Here is a 20,022-nt window from a genome sequence, read left to right on the forward strand (position 1 = left end):
AGCCCGTACAGCTCGTCCACGCTCAGCTTGGCCCCCGCCGCGCCGCGCCCCGCCGGGCCCGGGGCCCCCCGCGAGGAGCTGGCGAACATGGCCCGGCGCGCCCTGGTCTCGCTGCGCCCTGCGCCTTCTCCTCCGTGCGCCCGGTCTCCCTGTGCCTTGGTCTCGCTGCGCCCTGCGCCTTCTCCTCCGTGCGCCCTGCCCCTGCGCCGACCCCCGTGCGCCTTCTCCTCGGTGCGCCCCGGTCTCCGTGCTCCCTCTCCTCCGCGCGCCCTGCGCCGACCCCTGTGCTCCCTGGCCTCGGTGCGTCCTGCGCCGACCCCCGTGCGCCTTCTCCTCGGTGCGCCCTGGGTGCGCTGCGCTCCCGACGCCGGGACACTCTCCCCTCTACTCCCCTCCCCGGGGAGCCACGTGGAGCCGGCTTAGCCGGGCAGCTGCCATGCTGTGCCCCTCTGCCCCCTCCCCATCCCGCCTGTGACCCATCTCCAGTCCCCCCTCCTTGAGCCCCCTTCCCCACCCCGTGTCTGCAGCTCATTAACCGCAGCTCCCCTCCCCACGGGGCACTTAACCCCCGCCCTACACCCCCCTGGAGAGCGACTCCCTTGGTGAACCCCCACAGCAGGGGGACCCCCGTAAAGTGATCTCCTCTCCCTACCTACTCCACAGGCATTTCCCCTCCCCAACCCGTGCCCCCATCTCCTGCCCCCACCCCACCCTGGGCTATAGGGACCATGCCATGTGAACTGGTCTGCCCAATGCCCCTCTCCCAGCCTGGGCATGTCTCTAACCCACCCACCCTGCCCCCAATGTAGGGGGCATGGACAGACAGGGACCACAGCACCCTTCCCCCAGGCAGTGGATTCTCACCAGCCGTGTTCTCACAAGGACTGGTTCTCACAAGAGCCTGGAGATTTTCCCAAGAGGCCCGTGGTTTTCACAAGCAGTCCCCCATTCTCACAAGAGGCCTGTGATTTTCACAAGTGGTCCCTGATTCTCCCCAGAGACCTGTGATTCTCACAAGAGGCCAGGGATTTTCACAACGATTTTTCACAAGCAGTCCCTGCAGCTCACAAGAGGCCTAAGATTTTCACAAGACCAATGATTTTTCACGAAGGGTCCCTAATTTTCCACAGGAGGCTGGTGATTTTTTTGGACTGTCTGAGGCACCCAGTTGTAGACACCCTAAGGGGCCGCCCCTTTCAGCCAGCACGGGGCAAGCCCCCAAGCCCCTCCCCCCAAAGATGAGTCACCTGCATCACAAGCCTATTGTGAACCTCACCTGTGTGACCCAGTGCTGGGAGCGGGGCTCCATCCCAGGGACCCTAGGAAGGAGACCCCCCCTTCTGCAAGCCCAGCCCCCCTGTATCACCATGACTGCAGCTTCCTGAAGTGACCAGATTAGCTAAGCTGCTTAAGGGAACAGGAGGCCAGCAGCCTGGGTTGGCTCAGAGCTGGGGGGAGGGGGCGGGGGGGCAGGGGCATCTGCCAGGGGGGCGGGGAAGGGCCCTTACACAGTGGGGCTGCAGGGGCGAGATCACCCTGCGGTGTCCAGGCATCCCCCATGCGGTGGGTTCACCGAAGGAATCACTCTCCAGGAGCCTGATAAGCAAGGGGCCAGCTGGGAGCCAGGACTCCTGGGTTCTTTCCCTGCTCTGGGAGGGGAGTGGGGTCGGGTGGTTAGAGCAGGGGGGCTGGGAGCCAGGACGCCTGGGTTCTCTCCCCGGCGCTGGGAAGTAAGTGGGGGCTAGCGCGGGGGGGAGGTCAGTGACAGGGCACCTGCTTTCTATCCCCACACAGGACCTGTGAGCGCATTTATGGGGGAGCAGGGTACCCAGGACTCATCCCTTGCTTGCCAGCTGCATGCCCACGGAGTGCCAGCCTGGCCGGGTCCAGCTCCGGGAGCGGGTGCCATGCCAGGCTGAACCACGGTCTCCGAAGGGTTAATGCAGCCGCCCCAGCTGCTGACGGCGCTGCTCAGATCCCGGTATTTGGGGCTGTCAGGGAATTAAAGCACCGGCATCGTGCAAAAAACGAATGCCCAACGTGCCACCTGGCACCGGATTACCCCCCCCCCCACGGCAGCACAGCTCCGCTCCCACTGGGTGCCCTCTGGAGACCAGCAATGCAGCCCACAGAGCCAGGCAGGGGACCCAGGAGTCCTGGCTCCCAGCCCCCCTACTCTAACCCCTAGACCCCCACTCAGACTCAATTTCCTTCTGTGTTTTGCATTGCTACCCCATGGAAGGGGGGGGAAGGGTTACACCTGTTTCGGGGCAGGTGTGGCTGTCACCTTGGGTCTGGGCCACGGCTCATTCAGGGAGGGCTTGTGAGCCCCCCCGGTCAAGGCAGCCTGCAGCCAGCCCGTGGGCTAACTCCGACAACTCAGCACTCCGCTCCGGCCCGCAGCGGCAGCCCCGGGGAGCCGTGAGGGGGCCCCACGCACAACCATGGCCGCCCTCCCAGCCTGTCACATGCCGAGTACAGGGACACCCCCCCCCTCCAATTCTGCCCCCTCCTCTGTCCAGGACTCCTGGGTTCTGCACAGGCGGGAACCAGCTGCAGCCCTTCCCCGGTGCTGGTACCTGAGCGCCCTGGCAGAGGATTAGAGGAATTATCTCCGGCAGACACTTCCCCGACCGGGCAGCATGCGCTACCATTTAGCACCGGGTGCCGCATGGCGCCCCCAGCATGGCGCCCCCTAGAGGGGACAGACCCCCATCCCCGGAGCCAGCCAGTCCCTGCCCTGGGGCCGGATGCGAGCCGGCGCCCCCTAGAGGGGAAAGGGCCCAAGGCAAGACACTTGCTGGCTGTGCCACCCCCCCTCTGTCCAGCAGCAGCGGGTGCCCCCCGCCCCCAATTGCTGGACAAGAGCCGGCGCCCCAGGGCGTTCGGCCTGCCTGCGGCTGCGCCCTTTGCCCCCGGCCAGCTCCCCGGAGGGCCAGAGGCGCCGGCAGTGAAGGGAAGGCTGCTGGAATGGGAGAGCAACATTTTAATTCATCAAGGAGCCTCCACCATAGAACTGGGATCGGCCCAGTGCCACCGGGACAACCCCGGTGCCCGCCCAGCTCAGGGAAGGTCCGAACACGCCCACTAATGCCGCACTGAACAGGAGACGCGCATCCTGCTGGCAAAGGGCTGGGAGCCAGGACTCCTGGGTCTCTCCCCAGCACTGGGAGGGGAGTAGGGGCTAGCGGTTAGAGTAGGGGGGTGCTGGGACCCAGGACTCCTGGGCTCTGTCCCCACCGCTGGGGTGTGGTCTAGGGGGGCTAAAGCGGGGAGGGGGGCTGGTAGCAAGGACTCTGGGGTACTATTCCTATGGCTGGATGGGGATTGGGGGTCTAGAGCAGAGGAGGATGCAAGTCAGGAAGCCTCACTCCTGACCTCCTGCTCTAACCCACTAGATCCCCTCTCAGAGGCAGAACCCAGGAGTCCTGGCTCCCAGCCCGCACATCCCTGCTCTATTCACTAGACCTCACTCCCCTCCCAGACCGAGCGAGCTCCCCAGCTAGTCCCCTGGGTGGGGAAGGGGTGCACCAGCCTGCAGGGAATTGTGGGATGCAGGCTCACTCGGAGGGCCAGGCCATCTGATCTGTGAAGGGGGTGGGAGGGTGGGGCTGAGCCGGGGGCAGCCCCGTGTCTTGGGCTGGATGCTGCGCAGGGCTGCGGGGCCGTGGTTTGCCTGGTAGAGGCGTGGCGGGGGCCAGCCGCGGGGGGGCGGGGGGCTCAGCCGGCCCGGGCCGAAAAGAAGGGCAGGCCACGGATGAAGCCGTCCAGCTTGGCGCGGAAGAGCTCGCTCTGGATGGGTTCGCTCATGCTGCACAGCGGGTTCTTCACCACGAACTCCACGTAGATCTGCGGGGGGGGGGGGGAGAGCATGTGGGGCGGGAAGAGAACCCAGGAGTCCTGGTTCCAGCTCTAACCCACCAGCCCCTAATCCTCTCCCAGAGCTGGGGAGAGAACCCAGGAATCCTGGCTCCCAGCCCCCACTGCTCTAACCCACCAACCTCCACTCCCCTCCCAGAGCTGGGGAGAGAACCCAGGAATCCTGGCTCCCAGCCTCCCTGCTCTAACCCACCAGCCCCCACTCCGCTCCCAGAGCTGGGGAGAGAACCCAGGAGTCCTGGCTCCCAGCCCCCCTGCTCTAACCACCAGCCCCCACTCCCCTCCCAGAGCTGGGGAGAGAACCCAGGAGTCCTGGCTCCCAGCCCCCCTGCTCTAACCACCAGCCCCCACTCCCCTCCCAGAGCTGGGGAGAGAACCCAGGAGTCCTGGCTCCCAGCCCCCCTGCTCTAACCCCCCAGCCTCCACTCTGCTCCCAGAGCTGGGGAGAGAACCCAGGAGTCCTGGCTTCCAGCCCCCCTGCTCTAACCCACCAGCCTCCACTCCGCTCCCAGAGCTGGGGAGAGAACCCAGGAGTCCTGGCTCCGAGTCCGCCCTCCTCTAACCCATCAGCCCCCACTCCCCTCCCGGAGCTGGGGAGAGAACCCAGGAGTCCTGGCTCCGAGTCCGCCCTCCTCTAACCCATCAGCCCCCACTCCCCTCCCGGAGCTGGGGAGAGAACCCAGGAGTCCTGGCTCCCAGCCCCCCACTCCCTGTGCAGGGCCTAGGTGCCGTGGGGCTGGGCCCAGCTCACGTTGCTGTAGATCTGGTGGAGCACGTCTCGGATGTTGCCCACGCCCAGGTCCGTGTTCATGACGACCTTCAGCCCGCTGGGGGTCTCGTAGTAATGCAGCTTGTACTTGCTGGTCTGAAAGGCCAGGAACCCGTCCTTCCTGCGCCCGCGTGGCTAAGGAGTGTGATGGGGCCTGGCCCCCCCAGAGAGACACCCCCCAAAACTCCCCACCCCCAGCTCGGTCCACAGGCTGATAATGTGGACCGGGAACCTCCCCCACTCCACACAGCCCATCACATGGACAGAGCCCCCCCAGTCTCTACACAGCCCCCAGCAGGGGCCCCTGCCCATCCCATGGATTGAGAGCACCCCCCAGCCCCTACACAGTCCCCTGCTGGGCCCCCCAGCCCATCCCATGGCTACGGACCCCCCTCTGGCCCTGCACAGCCCCTGCCCCCCAGTGGAGCCCCACGGCGGAAGGATACATGTCGACGGGGCTCATCTTGCCCACGAAGGAGCGCATGGAGAAGAGCATGCCGTACATGAGTTTGAACTCCTGGGGGGGCAGCGAGAGAGAGAGGGCAGCGTGAGACTCCCCCCCCCCCCGCCACAGCGGAGCTGGGGTGGGTAGGAAGACTTGTGCCCTCGCCCCACCGGGGTGGCTGCCGCCATGGCTAACTAAGGGCCCCCGTGTCTCTCTTGGCGCCCCATGGGCTCAGCCCCCCGGGAAGCAAGGGCCTGGGCCCGGCTGGCTGAGGTGCGGGGGGGGTCTCACCTCCTCCTTGGAGATGCCGGCCTGTTTCTTGCGATGCCACTCGCTGTAGTGCAGGCAGACCCCGTTGCGGTCGAAGAGATACAGGTTGTGCACCGTCATCTGTGGGGAGGGACGGGCAAGGGGGCAGGGCACGGGGGGGAGGGCAAACAAGGGGGCAGGGCACGGGGGGGAGGGCAAACAAGGGGGCAGGGCACGGGGGGGGGAGGGCAAACAAGGGGGCAGGGGGGAGAGACCTTAGTTACTGGCCTCATTCATTTCCTTCTGCTTTTCTCCCTCTCCCCTACCTAGGGTGCCCAGATGTCCCGATTTTTGCAGGGACAGTGCCGATTTTGTGGGCTTTGTCTTATACAGGCGCCTATTGCCCCCCTGCCCCGACGTTTTACACTTGCTGTCTGGTCACCCTACCCCTTCCCTGCAGCCCCCCACATTGAGCCCCACGTCCCTCCCAGCCCCACCCCACAACCCACCCCAGCCCTGGCCTTTTCACCCTGAACCAGCCCCAGCCCCCAAACCGCCCTCTGCCCCAGCCCCGCCCCAACCTTGCCCCCAAACCATCCCCAGCCCAGCGTTCTGCCCCTGCCCCCAAACTGCCCCCAGCACAGCCCCCAAACCGCCTCCAGCCCCAACCCCAACTTTGCCCTCAAACCACCCCAGCCCTGCCTCCTGCCCCAGCCCGGCCCAGCCCCCAAACCATCCCCCAGCCCCGCCCTCTGCCCCAGCCCCGCCCCAACCTTGCCCCCAAACCATCCCCAGCCCAGCGTTCTGCCCCTGCCCCCAAACCGCCTCCAGCCCCGCCCCCTAACCCAGCCCTGCCCCCTAACCACCTCCAGCTCAGCCCGCCCCCTGCCCCTGCCCCCAAACCGCCTCCAGCCCCGCCCCCTAACCCAGCCCTGCCCCCTAACCACCTCCAGCTCAGCCCGCCCCCTGCCCCAGCCCCCAAACCACCGCCAGCCCCGCCCCCTAACCCAGCCCTGCCCCCTAACCACCCCCAGCTCAGCCCGGCCCCTGCCCCAGCCCCCGCCCCCAAACCACCGCCAGCCCCAGCCCCGCCCCGCCCCGCCCCCGCGGCTTTTTCCCCCGAGCCGGCCCCGCCCTCTCAGACCCCCCGGCCCCGCACCTCGGCCCCGCACCTCGGCCCGGCCGCTCCGCCGCTGCTGGCCCCGCCCCCGCCGGAGGCTTCTTCCGCTTCCGCCCCGCCCGCCGGCCCCTTGCCCCGCACCAAGATGGCGGCGGCCGCCTCGCGCCCAGGTGCCCGGTGGGCGGGGGGCAAGGGAGGGGCGCGCGGGGATGGTGGCGGGGCGTCGGTTGGGGGGGGTTGGGGTGGGGGAGGTGGAGGGGCGGGGCTGGCCCGCCGCGAGGCAGGGGGCGGGGCTGGCGCGCCGGGGGCGGGGCTGGAAGAGCAGTTGAGGGGGGTGAGGTTGGGCAGCCCCGTGGGGGGAGGGTTTTTCCCCGAGGGGGAGAAATAGAAGCCCTGTGGGGAGTCCTGTGGGGCTGGGCTGGGGGGTGACCCCTGTGGGTTGGGGGGTGGGGCTGGGTTGGGGAGTGACCCCTGTGGGCTGGGGGGTGACCCTTGTGGGGGTGGGGCTGGGTTGGGGAGTGACCCCTGTGGGGCTGGGGGGTGACCCCTGTGGGCTGACCCCTGTGGGGGTGGAGGGGGGGCTGGGCTGGGGGGTGACCCCTGTGGGGGTGGAGGTGGGGCTGGGCTGGGGAGTGACCCCTGTGGGTTGGGGGGTGACCCCTGTGGGGGTGGAGGTGGGGCTGGGCTGGGGGGTGACCCCTGTGGGTTGGGGGGTGACCCCTGTGGGGGTGGAGGTGGGCCTGGGCTGGGGGGTGACCCCTGTGGCCTGGGGGGTGACCCCTGTGGGAGTGGAGGGGGGGCTGGGTTGGGGGGTGACCCCTGTGGGTTGGGGGGTGACCCCTGTGGGGGTGGAGGGGGGGCTGGGCTGGGGAGTGACCCCTGTGGGGTTGGGGGGTGACCCCTGTGGGGGTGGAGGGGGGGCTGGGCTGGGGGGTGACCCCTGTGGGCTGGGGGGTGACCCCTGTGGGCTGGGGGGTGACCCCTGTGGGGGTGGAGGTGGGCCTGGGTTGGGGGGTGACCCCTGTGGGGATGGAGGTAGGGCTGGGTTGGGGGGTGACCCCTGTGGGTTGGGGGGTGACCCCTCTGGGGGTGGAGGGGGGGGTTGGGCTGGGGGTGACCCCTTTGGGAGGAGGGGATAAGGGAAACCTGGGGGGATGGGGGAGACCCTGGTGGTGCTGGGGGGCCCCCCCTGACTGCTCTGTGCCCCCACCTCCCTACAGGGTCCGTGCGGAGCCAGAGCCTGGAGCGCCCCCCGGCGGCAGCTGCCCTGGTGTGAGGGGCCCAGCACCTTCCCCCCACCTCGGGCAGGTGAGAGCCGCTGGGCTGCCCCATAGCAGGGTCCCCCCTTCCCTGGGGATTGCCCCACTGCTTGACACCCCCCGGGGGGGCTGGAGCAGTCTCTACACCAGCTCCTGCCCTTTGGCTGGGCCTGAGCCACAGGGCCAAGGGAGCCTGGGGTGTGGGGGTGACCTGCAGCTGCCCAGGGTGATAAAACATTGGGGGGTCCAATATGGTCAGGACTCCTGGGTTCTCTCCCCAGCTCTGGGTGGGGGTGGGGGCTAGCGGTTAGAGAAGAGGGGGCTGGGAGCCAGGACTCCTGGCTTCTATCCTGGCTCTGTGTGTGTGTGTGTCAGAGCCCCTCTACTGCTCTGAGCTGGGGGGATTCCTGTCCGTGTATGGGTCTATGGCTGTCTGTGTGTGTCAAAGCTTCTCTACCGCTCTCAGCTGGGGGGATTCCTCGCAGTGAATGTGTGTGTGTGTGGCTATATTGTGTGTCTGTGTCAGAGCCCCTCTACTGCTCACAACCAAAGGGGAATCCCCAGGCGACAAGCCGGCAGTTCCCAGTCCTTTTGGCTGTGCTCTTCCCCAGCGAGGGCGCGGCCGCCCCATGGCGGAGAAGGGCCCCTGCCCTGGGCTGGACGCCTCCCTGCGCAGCGAGGACCTGCTCAGCGACATGGAGCCGCTGCCCCTCTCGGCCCCGGCCACTCCAGCCCAGCCCTTCGGCTCCGAGGTGACGGCCCAGCTCTACGCCTCCCTGCACCGCAGCCGTCAGGCCGAGCTGGACGCCTGCTCCCAGCTGCAGCCGCCCGACCTGGAGGCCCTGGCCGAGGAGCTGAGCCGCACGCTCTCAGCCGGGGTGGAGGCTAGCGCCCGCAGGAAGGTGAGGAGGAGGGATGTGGGGCGGGGTGGCGGGGCCGGCCGTGGGGCCGGGCGGCGTTGACGGCGGTGTCTGGCTCCTCCAGCAGGGCGGGGAGTCGCGGCATGTGGCCGAGATGGAGACCGTGAGGTCGCGCCTGCGGACCATGCTGCAGGATTCCCGCGAGCTGCCCCCTGGTGAGTGGGGTGGGGGGCACTCTCCCCTGGCAGTCAGGGCTGGAGTCAGAACAGCTGCCCCGCCCCAGAGGAGCAGCGAGGGGTCCCCGTGTCACCAGCCGTCCCGCCCCAGAGGTGGCTGCATCTCGGCGCCGGGCGAGGGGTCCCCGTGTCACCAGCCGTCCCGCCCCAGAGGTGGCTGCATCTCGGCGCCGGGCGAGGGGTCCCCATGTCACCAGCCGTCCCGCCCCAGAGGTGGCTGCATCTCGGCGCCGGGCGAAGGGTCCCCGTGTCACTGGCCGCCCCGCCCCAGAGGTGGCTGCATCTCGGCGCCGGGCGAGGGGTCCCTGCACGTGCAGTAGGTTAGGGGTGGCTTATGGTTACAAGACTCACTAGGTTACCTTGGACCATCACAGGTTCCCTTTCATTCCCCTTCCGCTCCACAGCCTGGGGGGTTCTCCCCAAGAATCCCTTGTGCCCTCTCCAGCCCCCCACTCTTTTTCTCTCCGCTTTCAAAGTGCGGCAGGGCCTGCAGGGGGCCGCTGGGCCTGCTACCTGTGTGTGACAGGGAACAGTGCTGCCCTGCCTGGGCCCTTGGCTAGGCCACCAGCCCCCACTCCCCTCCCAGCATCAGGGAGAGAACACAGGAGTCCTGGCTCCCAGCTCCCCCCTGCTCTAACCACTAGACCCCATTCCCCTCCCAGAGCCAGGGAGAGAACCCAGGAGTCCTGGCTCCCAGCTCCCCCCGCTCTAACCCACCAGCCCCCACCCCCCTCCCAGAGCCCATCCTGGAGAGAGGGTGTCACTGAGCAGAGGGCCCCTTTCTCCAGCAGGGGGCGCCCTCGGCCTGGGGACGGTGGAGCGGAAGGATGATGACGACTCCTTTGAGAGTGACAGCACCACCGCCCTCCTCGCGTGAGTGCCGTGCCGGGGCAGGTTAAAGTCAGGCCGTGATTGAGCCGCCCCGCCCCAGAGGTGGCCGCATCTCGGCGCCGGGCGAGGAGTCCCTGGGTCACCAGTCGCCCCGCCCCAGAGGTGGCTGCATCTCTGCTCCGGGCGCGGGGTCCTGTATAAGCAGCCGCCCTGGAGGGAGCTGAGGAGGGGGCGGTGGGTGCCGAGCTGTGCCGGCATCTCTGGGAGCCCCCCAACCCCTTTGCCCTGTTTCAGCGCCAGGCCCCTGCAGGAGCTGTCCCCGCCCGGCTCGGCGTGTGGCCTGGAGGAGCTGTTTCCCCGCTACGCCAGCCTGCGCCTTGGCACACCCCGGGAGCCCGTGCCCGCCACGGAGCCCCTGCTGCTGAAGGAGGCGCTGGCCAAGGAACGGGCCCGCAGGAAGGTGAGGGGCCGGGGGCCGGGCCGGTCTCCCAGGATCCTTTGCGCCCAGCTCCCACGGTGAATGTATTTCCGGGGAGCGGTGTATCCAGTCTGTGTGTGTACCAGCGGTGTGCACACATGGAGGGCAGGGTGTGTGTTGATGTGTACCTGGGGGAGGGTGTGCCCTGTGCGTGCTGACCTGGTGGGTGTGAAGGGGTGTACACCTGGGGAGGGACGTGCCCAGAGCGTGTGTATGGGTGTGTAAACGCGTGCCGGAGGGCTTGTGGGTGTGTACCCGGGGTGGTGGTGGGTGTTTACCCGTACCGGGGCTGGTTGGGCGGGTGTACCTGTGAGGGGTGTATCCGGGGTGCTGTGTGTGTTTACGCGTGCTGGGTCTACCCAGGCTGTGTGTGTTTGTGTGTGTGTACTTGGAGCGGCGTGGGGCTGGCTAAGGAGATGGGGTGGGATGCTGGGCTAGATGGGCACATTGGTCTGATCTGGGGTGGGGCTAGGGTGAGAGGGACCCCCAGCTGGATGGGCCCATTGCTCTGCCCGTGGGGGGCTCAGGATCAGGACTCCTGGGTTCTCCCCCCAGCTCTGGGAGGGAACTGTGGGGGCTAGTGGTTAGAGCAGGGCGGGGTGAGAGGGTGGCTTGGAGCCAGGACTCCTGGGTTCTCTCCATGGCTCTGGGAGAAGACTGGGGTCTGGTGGGTCAGAGTGGTTTGTCTGGGAGCCAGGACTCCTGGGTTCTCTCTCCCGGCTCTAGGAGGGGAGTGGGGGCTAGTGGTTAGAGTGGGGGGGGCTGGGAGCCAGGACTCCTGGGTTCTCTCCCCAGCTCTGGGAGGGGAGTGGGGGCTAGTGGTTAGAGTGGGGCCGGGGCAGTGGCAAGCTGGGAACCAGGACTCCTGGGTTCTCTCTCAGATCCTCCAGGGGTCCGTGGCTTTTCCATGTGTTTCTTTGCTACTCTATGAATCCAGACGGGATGGATTTAAAGATCTCCTCGTTAATTTTACAAGCTGTGATTAGATCTCAGGAGTCCTGGCTCTCACCCTTCCCGCCATGGGGGCGGGGAGAGAGGGGTGCTTTGTGGCCCTCGCTACCCTGAAGTGCTGTCTCTGGGGAATGCTCGGCTGCATTTTGGGCGTGTGTCACATGCCCCATACTGCTAGTGGCTTGGGGGATTCCCCGGGCACTGGTGGGTTTGGTGCGGTGGGTCTCGGCTGAGCCGACAGGCTCTGGCTGAACCTGTGGCATGGCCCGCAGGGAGCTGGGGGGCGATCCCCCCCCCGATACTGACCCCTACTTCCCTTGCAGCACTGTGAGCGGCACGTGCAGGGCCTGCAGAGCCGAGCCCTGGACCTGCAGCAGCAGCTGGCCGCAGCCATCTCCGCTGACATGAAGAAGGACAGTATGATTGAGCAGCTGGACAAGGTGAGCAGGGGCTGAGGGTCGGGAGTGAGGGGCACCAGCTGGGCTGGTGGGGGGCAGCGGGTCGGGAGTGAGGGGCACCGGCAGGGCCGCCCCCAATGGCGCACTCCTTTGCCCTCTCCCTGGCAGACGCTGGCCAAGGTGGTGGAGGGCTGGAACCGGCAGGAGGCGGAGCGGACGGAGCTGCTGCGGGGGCTGCAGGGGGAGAAGGAGGCGGCGCAGCGGGCGCTGAGCGAGCAGCGGGAGGTGAGTGGCAGGCGGCGCAGGGGAGCGGTGGGGGCCGAGCTGCCCGCCCGGCGCCACCCTGAGCCCCGGTGCGTCTCCCCCGCAGAGGGTGTCGCAGCTGGAGGCGCGGCTGGAGCAGGCGCTGGAGGACCTGAGCCGGGAGCAGCAGGCGGCGAGCCAGCAACGCGAGGAGGCAGCAGCGCTGGTAAGGGTCCCCTGCCCGAGCTGGAGCCCCGCGGCCGGGGGCGCGGAAAGGGGCCCCTGGAGCTGGGTGCCGGAGCCCCCGGGGACTGCAGCTCCCGGCATGCCCTGCTCCCCCTAGAGCCGGGCGCCGGAGCCCCCGGGGACCGCAGCTCCCGGCATGCCCTGCTCCCCCTAGAGCCGGGCGCCGGAGCCCCCGGGGACCGCAGCTCCCGGCATGCCCTGCTCCCCCTAGAGCCGGGCGCCGGAGCCCCCGGGGACCGCAGCTCCCGGCATGCCTTGCTGCCCCTAGAGCTGGGCGCTGGAGCATGCTGGGCCAGGAGGCCCCTCTCACCCTTGCGTCCCCCCCACCCCGCAGGAGGAGGAGAAGGCGGGGCTGCTGCGGAGCCTGGAGGCGGAGCACCAGCGGGGGCGGGGGCTGCAGGCGGAGTGGGAGCAGGGGCAGCACCAGCTGGAGGCGCTGCGGGCCACGCTGGAGGAGCAGCAGGCGGGCTGGGCGCAGCGGGAGCGCCAGCTGGAGCAGCGGTGCCAGGCCCTGCGGGACGAGAGCGCCGGGCAGCTGGAGCGAGAGAAGGTGAGACCCCCCCCCCCCGGGAACTGGGAGCCGTGCCCTCTGCCCCCCTCTGCTCTGCCCCTGCCTGCTGGGTGCCCTGCTGCTCTGCCCACCTGCTCCCGGCGCCCTCTGTCCTCGCCCGGCGCCCCTTCTCCTCTGCCCCCCTGCTGCCCAGGGAACTCCCCTGATGCCCCTCTCCGGGCCCTCCCTCTGTGCCCCCTGCCCTGGGTGACCCCGTCTTCTAGATGCCCGGTTCTGTTGCCGCGACCCCCCACCCGTGCCCTCTGGCTCCTCCGTCCTGCCCCCCACACATCTGGGGTCCAGCTCTTCCTCCACCCCACCACTCCCTCAGCCCCCTCTGGGGGAGTGGGGGCTGGGGGGTTAGAGCAGGGGGCGCTGGGATCTGGGTGTCATGGAGTCCCCGGGCAATGCTCTGGAACTGCTCCCCATGAAGCCAGTCAGGACTCTGGGGAAGTCTCCTTTCTGTGAGCAGCCTGTCTGCAGGACACCCAGCTCACACAGCTTCCACCTTCCTGGGTCTGACCTCGGAGCATTCGGCATCCTCTGCCCCTCCGTGCGCTTCCCCCCAGCGAGTCCGCCCAGGCGGGGTCCTGGGGAAGCCAGGGGGTCCTGCCCCCCAACTCCGCAGTCAGACGTGACTCTCAGCCAGCCAGTAAAACAGAAGGTTTATTAGACAACAGGAACATGGTCTAAAACAGAGCTTGTAGGTGCAGAGAACGGGACCCCTCAGCTGGGTCCATTTTGCGGGGCAGTGAGTCAGAGAACCACGTCTGCCCTTCACTCCATGTCCCATGGTCCAGGGGGTTGGACTAGATGACCTTCTGGGGTCCCTTCCAGCCCTGATATGCTATGATTCCTGGCCAGCCCCAAACTGAAACTCCCTCCAGCCCCTCCTCCTCTGGGCTTTGTTCCTTTCCCGGGCCAGGAGGGCACCTGATTCCTTTGTTTTCCAACCCTTTAGCTCTCACCTTGCAGGGGGGATGGGCCCAGGCCACCAGTGGCCAGGAAACAGGGTGTCGGCCATTCTCTGTGTCCAGACCCCTGCACACACCTGCCCTGTAGGGCTCTGCAATGATCATACACCCTTATCCCACCACCTAGATACTTAAGAACTGCCTAGGGGAAACTGAGGCACCCCACAATATTCGGAGGAAACATTAAGAACAGTCCCACTTCTTCACACTGGGACTCCTGGATTCTCTCCCCTGGCTCTGGGAGGGGAGTGGGGGCTGGTGGGTTAGAGTCGGGGGGGCTGGGAGCCAGGACTCCTGGGTTCGCTCCCTGCTGGAGCTGGGCCGCCCGGGGCAGTGGTTACAGGGGGGCTGGGAGCCAGGACTCCTGGGTTCGCTGCCTGCTGGAGCAGGCAGTGCGGGGCAGTGGTTACGGGGGTGTCCCGTTGCCAGGCGGCCGTGCAGCGGGAGGCCCAGCGCGCTGCAGACGCCCAGCTGGTCCTGGCCTCAGCGCAGGCCGACTCCCAGCGCCTGGAGAGCGAGCTGGAGGTGATGCGGAGCGAGCGGGACGGGCTGCAGATGGAGATCAGCCTGGTGAAGGTACTGGGGGCCTGTCCCCTCTAGGGGGTGCCCGCTCCCCTCCGGCCCCAAGGTGGGCACTGGCTGGCTCAGGGGGGCGGGGAATGGGGCAGGGGTCTGTCCCCTCTAGGAGGCGCCGGCTCCCCTCTGGCCCCAGGGCGGGGACTGGCTGGCTCGGGGGGGTGGGGAATGGGCACGGGGCCTGTCCCCTCTAGGGGGCGCCAGCTCCCCTCCGGCCCCAGGGCGGGCACTGGCTGGCTCGGGGGGGTGGGGAATGGGCACGGGGCCTGTCCCCTCTAGGGGTCGCCCGCTCCCCTCCGGCCCCAAGGTGGGCACTGGCTGGCTCAGGGGGGCGGGGAATGGGGCAGGGGTCTGTCCCCTCCAGGAGGCGCCCGCTCCCCTCCGGCCCCAAGGTGGGCACTGTCTGGCTCAGGGGGGCAGGGAATGGGCACGGGGCCTGTCCCCTCTAGGGGGCGCCGGCTCCCCTCGGCCCCAGGGCGGGCACTGGCTGGCTCGGGGGGCTCCCTGCTGCCAGCCCCCCTGTGCCCCCAGGCGCGGTGCGAGGCCCAGAAGGCGAAGCTGGAGGCGGAGCTGAAGGTGGCCCTGGAGCAGCAGGTGACGGAGCGGCTGGCGCGGGTGCATGAAGACAGCCTGCGCCAGACAGGCGCCATGCGGGAGCAGCACAGGTACCCGCCCAATTCCTTGCCCCACGGCCGCCCCCCCTTGGTCCCAGCTCCCCTCTGGGTGGGGGGGGCCGTGCCCGCTGCTAAGCCCGGCTCCTCCTCCCCCCGCCCCCCCGCAGGAAGCAGCTCCTGGAGCTCAGCGGGCACCACGAGCGGGAGCTGGGCAGTCAGCTGGCACAGTTCCGGGCCGAGCTGGCCGAGCGCGAGGAGCGTCAGCGGCGCCTGGTCGAGGACTACGAGCTGAGGTACCGGGTGGGCACGGGGGGCTGGTGACCCAGGGACCCCTCGCCCGGCGCCGAGATGCGGCCACCTCTGGGGCGGGGCGGCCGGTGACCCAGGGACCCCTCGCCCGGCGCCGAGATGCGGCCACCTCTGGGGCGGGGCGGCCGGTGACCCAGGGACCCCTCGCCCGGCGCCGAGATGCGGCCACCTCTGGGGCGGGGCGGCCGGTGACCCAGGGACCCCTCGCCCGGCGCCGAGATGCGGCCACCTCTGGGGCGGGGCGGCCGGTGACCCAGGGACCCCTCGCCCGGCGCCGAGATGCGGCCACCTCTGGGGCGGGGCGGCCGGTGACCCAGGGACCCCTCGCCCGGCGCCGAGATGCGGCCACCTCTGGGGCGGGGCGGCCGGTGACCCAGGGACCCCTCGCCCGGCGCCGAGATGCGGCCACCTCTGGGGCGGGGCGGCTGTTGACCCGGGGACCCCTCGCCCGGTGCCGAGATGCGGCCACCTCTGGGGCGGGGCGGCTGCTTACCCAGGCCAGGCTGGGCCCATGGGGTGCCCCGCAGTAGAGCCCCGACGGCCCCATTCTCTGCAGGCTGGCCCGGCAAGAGGAGGCGGCACGGGAGCTGCAGGCCGGGAAGTGGCGGCTGGAAGCCCAGCGAGCTGACATGGTGGCCCGGCTCCAGGCCATGATGCAGTCGCACTGGAACGAGGCCCTGCGCGTGCTGACCGGAGATCCCTCCTCGCAGTCCCCCGCCAAGGGCCCCCGCCAGGTGAGTGCCGGGGGACCCAGGAGTCCTCCTCTGCTCTAACTACCAGCCCACGCTCCCCTCCCAGAGCCAGGGAGAGAACCCAGGAGTCCTGGCTCCCCGCCCCCCCTGCTCTAACCACTAGCCCCCACTCCCCTCCCAGAGCCAGGGAGAGAACCCAGGAGTCCTGGCTCCCAGCCCCCTGCTCTGACCCATCAGCCCCCACTCCCCTCCCAGAGCCAGGGAGAGAACCCAGGAGTCCTGCTCTGATCCTCAGCCTGTGGCCCTCTGGCTGGTCTCTAACCCCCCCCATCTCTTTGCCCCCCCAACAGCCTCCTGTCTCCGATGCCGCCTCCCTGTCGGAGCCGGAGCGCCTGGGCCAGCCTCCCAGCCCCGCCCTGCCCGGGAAGCTGGAGAGCTGGCAGGGGGACCCCTGCGGCAGTGCCGACGGCGAAGCGGGGGGCTGGGCCTTCGCCCAAGCGGTGCCCCTGCAGCCCGTCTCCCAGCGCAGCTCCCTGCCGGCGGTGCGGGGCCCCGAGCGCTTCCTGCCCCTGGCGCCCAGCGGGTGCGTCTCCGCCGAGCTGGCACAGCTCTTGAATCAGAGCCTCCGGAGCCAGCCGGGCTTCCAGCCACTGGAGCCGCAGCTCGACGACTCCGCCGGGCCAGGTACGGAGCCGGGGGGCGCCCCCCAGCCCGCCGCCAGCTCCTGGGAAGCAGCACCGGCGTCCCAGCCGGGCCGGGGGGGCTGGGAGCGGCTCCCCTTGGCCTCCCTCGCCCGGCCGCTGGCTGAGATGCAGCTGGCTCTGGGGTGGAGCACTGGGCTGTTGGTACAGGGATCCCCTGCCCAGCATGAGAGGGGTCCTCCCACCCTGCGCCCCTGCGCCACAGCGCCCCCTAGTGCCACCGTGGGGCCAGCCCTGCCTGCCAGGGGGAGAGCACCCCTGCTGAGCCCCCTGCCCCACAGCGCCCCCTAGCGCCACCCTGGGGCCTTGGGACTGGCATCTGAGGTTGGGTGGGCACTGGGTTGTGCTGCTGTGACCTCTTCTTCCCGCCCAGGGCTAAGCTTGCACCCCCCTCACCTGGCGGAGCACCCCTACCTTGAGGACGAGGGGGGGCCCAGCGATGGCGAGACCCCCCCGAACAGCAGCCTGGAGAGCGGGGGGCAGGTGCCCCCCGGCCAGCTGCACCCGGAGCTGCAGTACTATATGGCACTGGTAGGAGGCTGGCCTTGGGGGGTTCTGGCCAGGGAGGGGTGGGCAGAGCCGGGGGGTGGGGCTGGGGGCTGGCTGGGTGTGTGGGTCAGGTGGGAGTACCCAGCTGCTCACTTCTTCCCTCACCCCCATCTTTCTCTCAGCTGCTGGAGCAGATGCCGAGTGACCCCCACAGTCAGGAGAGGCTGGGGGGTAAGAGCCCCCCCCACCCCACAGGCCAGGCCCAGCCCCAAGGCCAGCCAGGTAAGGGTGAGGGAGGGACGGGGGTGGGACATGCTGCTCGTCTAGGGCTGGGGGGGAGTGGAGATCCTGGCTCAGCCTGCCCCACGTGGGAGCCTGCCCCCCAGCAGCCCCAGGCCTGCCCCACCCAGTTCCTGCCCCATGCAGGTCCCGCCCCTCCAGCGGCTCGGGTCCTGTCCCACGAGGGTCCAGCAGCCCAGGGCCGGCCCGGGTCCTGCCCCCCGTGGGTCCTGCCCCCTGTCCCAGCAGCCCAGGGCCTGCCCCACGCAGAGGCATGGCTCAGCCCCCATGTGACCCCCCCCCCCGCCCCCATCTCCTCTGCCTGCAGGCTTGGCCCGGGAGGACCATCCCTCTCTGTGGGAGACACTCCGGCCCCACGGCCCCCAGCGCGCCCCCCCCACCGCTGCCGTGCAGAAGACCAAGGTGCCGCTCGCCAAAGCCAGCTACGGGCAGCGGAACCTGGAGCCGCCGAGCCCCCCGCAGCGCCCAGCTGGTGAGCCCCCTGCCCCGATCCTCCCCCATGGTGCCCAGCTGGGGAGTCCTCCCTCCCCAAGGCAGTCTGCCCCACAGCGTCCCCCGGCGCCACCCTGGAGCCAGCCCTGCCTGCCTGGGGAGAGCGCCCCCTGCTGAGCCCACTGCCCCACAGCGTCCCTTAGCGCTGCCCTGGAGCCAGCCCTGCCTGCCCGGGGAGAGCGCCCCCTTCTGAACCCCCTGTCCCACAGCGCCCCCTGGCACGGCCCTGGGGCCAGCCCTGCCTATCGGGGAGAGCGCCCCTGCTGATCCCCCTGCCCCACAGCACCCCCTAGCACCGCCCTGGGGCCAGCCCTGCCTGCCCAGGGAGAGTGCCCCCTGCTGATCCCCCTGCCCCACAGCGCCCCCTAGCCCTGCCCTGGGGCCAGCCCTGCCTGCCCGGGGAGAGTGCCCCCTGCTGATCCCCCTGCCCCACAGTGCCCCCTAGCCCTGCCCTGGGGCCAGCCCTGCCTGCCCGGGGAGAGCGCCCCCTGCTGATCCCCCTGCCCCACAGTGCCCCCTAGCTTTGCCCTGGGGCCAGCCCTGCCTGCCCAGGGAGAGTGCCCCCTGCTGAGCCCCCTTCCCCACAGTGCCCCCTAGCCCTGCCCTGGGGCCAGCCCTGCCTATCGGGGAGAGCGCCCCCTGCTGATCCCCCTGCCCCACAGCGCCCCCTAGCCCTGCCCTGGGGCCAGCCCTGCCTATCGGGGAGACCGCCCCCTGCTGATCCCCCTGCCCCACAGCGTCCCCTAGCGCCGCCCTGGAGGCAGCCCTGCCTGCCCGGGGAGAGCGCCCCTTGCTCTAGACCCCCGCCGCGCCCCCTAGCCCCGCCCTGAGGCCAGCCCTGCCTGCCGGGGGAGAGCACCCCGCCCTGGCTCACCCCGTCTCTCTCGGCAGGGGGCGAGGGGGGCGTCCTGTCTCCCCGGCAGGTGGCCGAGGTCTCCCGCCTGCTGCGGCTGTACCAGGCCAAGGGCCGCGTGGCCCCCTCCTCCGAGGAGCTGTTCGCCTACCTGCGCTCCGGCGACAGCAGCGGGTAAGGCTGGCGCCGTGCCCGCCCCAGGGCTTCCGGGCTCCACCCTGCTCCGAGGGACCCATGGGGGTGGGACATACGCCCCCAAGGGCGGCCAGAGGGAACTACAACTCCCAGCGTGCACCGGGAGGTGTAGTCGTTCACCCGCCCATTGACACGAGGATACGAACCTTGGGATATGGGTCCAGGTGTGGGAGGATCCCCCATCTACTCCCCTGTCAGCTGGGTTTAGGGCTTGGCTGGGGGAGGGCTGGGAGCCAGGACTCCTGGGTTCGATTCCTGGCTCTCGGAGAGGTGTGGGGTCTAGTGGTTAGAGCAGGGGCGGGGGCTGGGAGCCAGGACTCCTGGGTTCTATTCCTGGCTCTCGGAAGGGAGTGGGGGCTGGAGGTTATAGCGCGGGGGCTGGGAGCCAGGACTCCTGGGTTCGATTCCTGGCTCTCGGAGAGGTGTGGGGTCTCGTGGTTAGAGCAGGGGCAGGGGCTGGGAGCCAGGACTCCTGGGTTCTCCTGGCCCAGAGTTCCATTCCTGTCTGTTGCTCCCAAGGCCCGACGTGAAGGGCGACGGGGGCCATGTGAACCCGGCTGCCCGCAGGAACCTTGACCCCAGGCTGCCTGAGGCCGGCAGGAGAGAGGTGAGTGCCGGGGGAGGTGGGGGGGGGGTAGGGGGCAGGGTGCTGTCACTGTTGGATGCCATGGGGGGCTCTGGGGCTCTGTGGGTGCTGGGCACAGTGTCGGGGCTGTGAGACTGGGCTCTGTGGGTGATGGGCTCTGGGTGCCGTGGAGATTCCTATGGGGCAGGGTGCTGACGGGGACGGGCGCTGGGCACCCTGAGGAGTCGCGCCCTTTCCCCACCCCCTGGGGCTCTGCTGCCGAGGCCCCGTTCCCGGCCGCTCACTCTCCCCCCCTCTCCCGCAGGTGGGTCCCCACCGGCGCCCGTCCAGCGGCCGGCCCGGCCCCGAGAAGACGCACGGTCCCGGCAAGGGCGGGCGGAAGGCGGCCCAGCTTGGCCCCCGCGCCGGCAGGGGGGGTGGTGTGTGGAGATGAAGCAGGGTCCCCGTGGGCGTCCTGATGTCTTCACACCCTGCACCCCTGGGTAAAGCACCCCCTGGGCCCAGGGGTCTCCCCATTCTCACCCCCAGTTCACAGGTTATGTTGGTACCAGGCTGGCACATGGGGCAGCGGGGCGGGGCTGCCCCCCATCCGCACTGTGTTGCGTTGCTCTAAGTTATTGCCCCCCTGTTGGGGCGCAGTTGGTTATTTTTCTAAATAAAGAAGAGTTGGTTTTGCAGCACATCCGGTGCCGTGACTGAGGGGCCCTGCCCGCCAACCCTTCGCTGC

The 20,022-nt window shown here is 69.4% G+C and overlaps 2 protein-coding genes across 6 annotated transcripts; one reads left to right on the plus strand and one right to left on the minus strand.

The window, feature by feature from the left end:
• Nucleotides 1–2,971: 2,971 nt before the first annotated feature.
• On the minus strand, nucleotides 2,972–6,603 carry TRAPPC1 (trafficking protein particle complex subunit 1). Of its 2 annotated transcripts, none has more exons than XM_078850842.1 (5): nucleotides 6,502–6,603; nucleotides 5,385–5,483; nucleotides 5,095–5,165; nucleotides 4,631–4,769; nucleotides 2,972–3,849 (listed from the first exon to the last, which is right to left on the minus strand). In XM_078850842.1, exons 2-5 carry the CDS (start codon nucleotides 5,481–5,483, stop codon nucleotides 3,721–3,723), a joined length of 438 nt encoding a protein of 145 aa, XP_078706968.1. In that variant the 5' UTR covers nucleotides 6,502–6,603; the 3' UTR covers nucleotides 2,972–3,720. The 2 variants fall into 2 exon arrangements, with proteins under 2 accessions (XP_078706968.1, XP_078706969.1); XM_078850843.1 differs by having other exon boundaries at nucleotides 6,515–6,599.
• CNTROB (centrobin, centriole duplication and spindle assembly protein) lies at nucleotides 6,501–19,975 on the plus strand. Of its 4 annotated transcripts, none has more exons than XM_078850841.1 (21): nucleotides 6,501–6,632; nucleotides 7,683–7,770; nucleotides 8,333–8,623; nucleotides 8,706–8,796; nucleotides 9,609–9,690; nucleotides 9,943–10,108; nucleotides 11,401–11,517; nucleotides 11,644–11,760; nucleotides 11,846–11,944; nucleotides 12,299–12,514; nucleotides 13,918–14,064; nucleotides 14,596–14,729; nucleotides 14,846–14,971; nucleotides 15,544–15,721; nucleotides 16,030–16,363; nucleotides 16,754–16,911; nucleotides 17,052–17,151; nucleotides 17,477–17,641; nucleotides 18,553–18,688; nucleotides 19,229–19,316; nucleotides 19,600–19,975. In XM_078850841.1, the coding sequence occupies exons 3-21, from the start codon at nucleotides 8,351–8,353 to the stop codon at nucleotides 19,726–19,728; spliced, it is 2,856 nt and encodes a 951-aa protein (XP_078706967.1). In that variant the 5' UTR covers nucleotides 6,501–6,632; nucleotides 7,683–7,770; nucleotides 8,333–8,350; the 3' UTR covers nucleotides 19,729–19,975. The 4 variants fall into 4 exon arrangements, with proteins under 4 accessions (XP_078706967.1, XP_078706966.1, XP_078706965.1 ...); XM_078850840.1 differs by having other exon boundaries at nucleotides 8,709–8,796; nucleotides 9,606–9,690; XM_078850839.1 differs by having other exon boundaries at nucleotides 6,529–6,632; nucleotides 8,286–8,623; nucleotides 9,606–9,690.
• The last annotated feature ends 47 nt before the right edge of the window (nucleotides 19,976–20,022 follow it).

The sequence above is a fragment of the Lepidochelys kempii genome, chromosome 28, assembly GCF_965140285.1.
Source record: "Lepidochelys kempii isolate rLepKem1 chromosome 28, rLepKem1.hap1, whole genome shotgun sequence".
Lineage (NCBI taxonomy): Eukaryota > Metazoa > Chordata > Testudines > Cheloniidae > Lepidochelys > Lepidochelys kempii.

What these genes read in the sequence shown, in the direction of transcription:
- TRAPPC1 (XM_078850842.1), bottom strand. Translation starts at nt 5,483, where the DNA reads ATGACGGTGCACAACCTGTATCTCTTCGACCGCAACGGGGTCTGCCTG. An exon ending in AAGATGAGCCCCGTCGACAT is followed by an intron (nt 4,770 to 5,094) that starts GTATCCTTCCGC and finishes ACGCGGGCGCAG; the next exon opens with GAAGGACGGGTTCCTGGCCT. An exon ending in TCCACCAGATCTACAGCAAC is followed by an intron (nt 3,850 to 4,630) that starts GTGAGCTGGGCC and finishes CCCCCCCCGCAG; the next exon opens with ATCTACGTGGAGTTCGTGGT.
- CNTROB (XM_078850839.1), top strand. Translation starts at nt 8,351, where the DNA reads ATGGCGGAGAAGGGCCCCTGCCCTGGGCTGGACGCCTCCCTGCGCAGC. An exon ending in GCGAGGAGGCAGCAGCGCTG is followed by an intron (nt 11,945 to 12,298) that starts GTAAGGGTCCCC and finishes CCCACCCCGCAG; the next exon opens with GAGGAGGAGAAGGCGGGGCT. An exon ending in TGGAGATCAGCCTGGTGAAG is followed by an intron (nt 14,065 to 14,595) that starts GTACTGGGGGCC and finishes CTGTGCCCCCAG; the next exon opens with GCGCGGTGCGAGGCCCAGAA.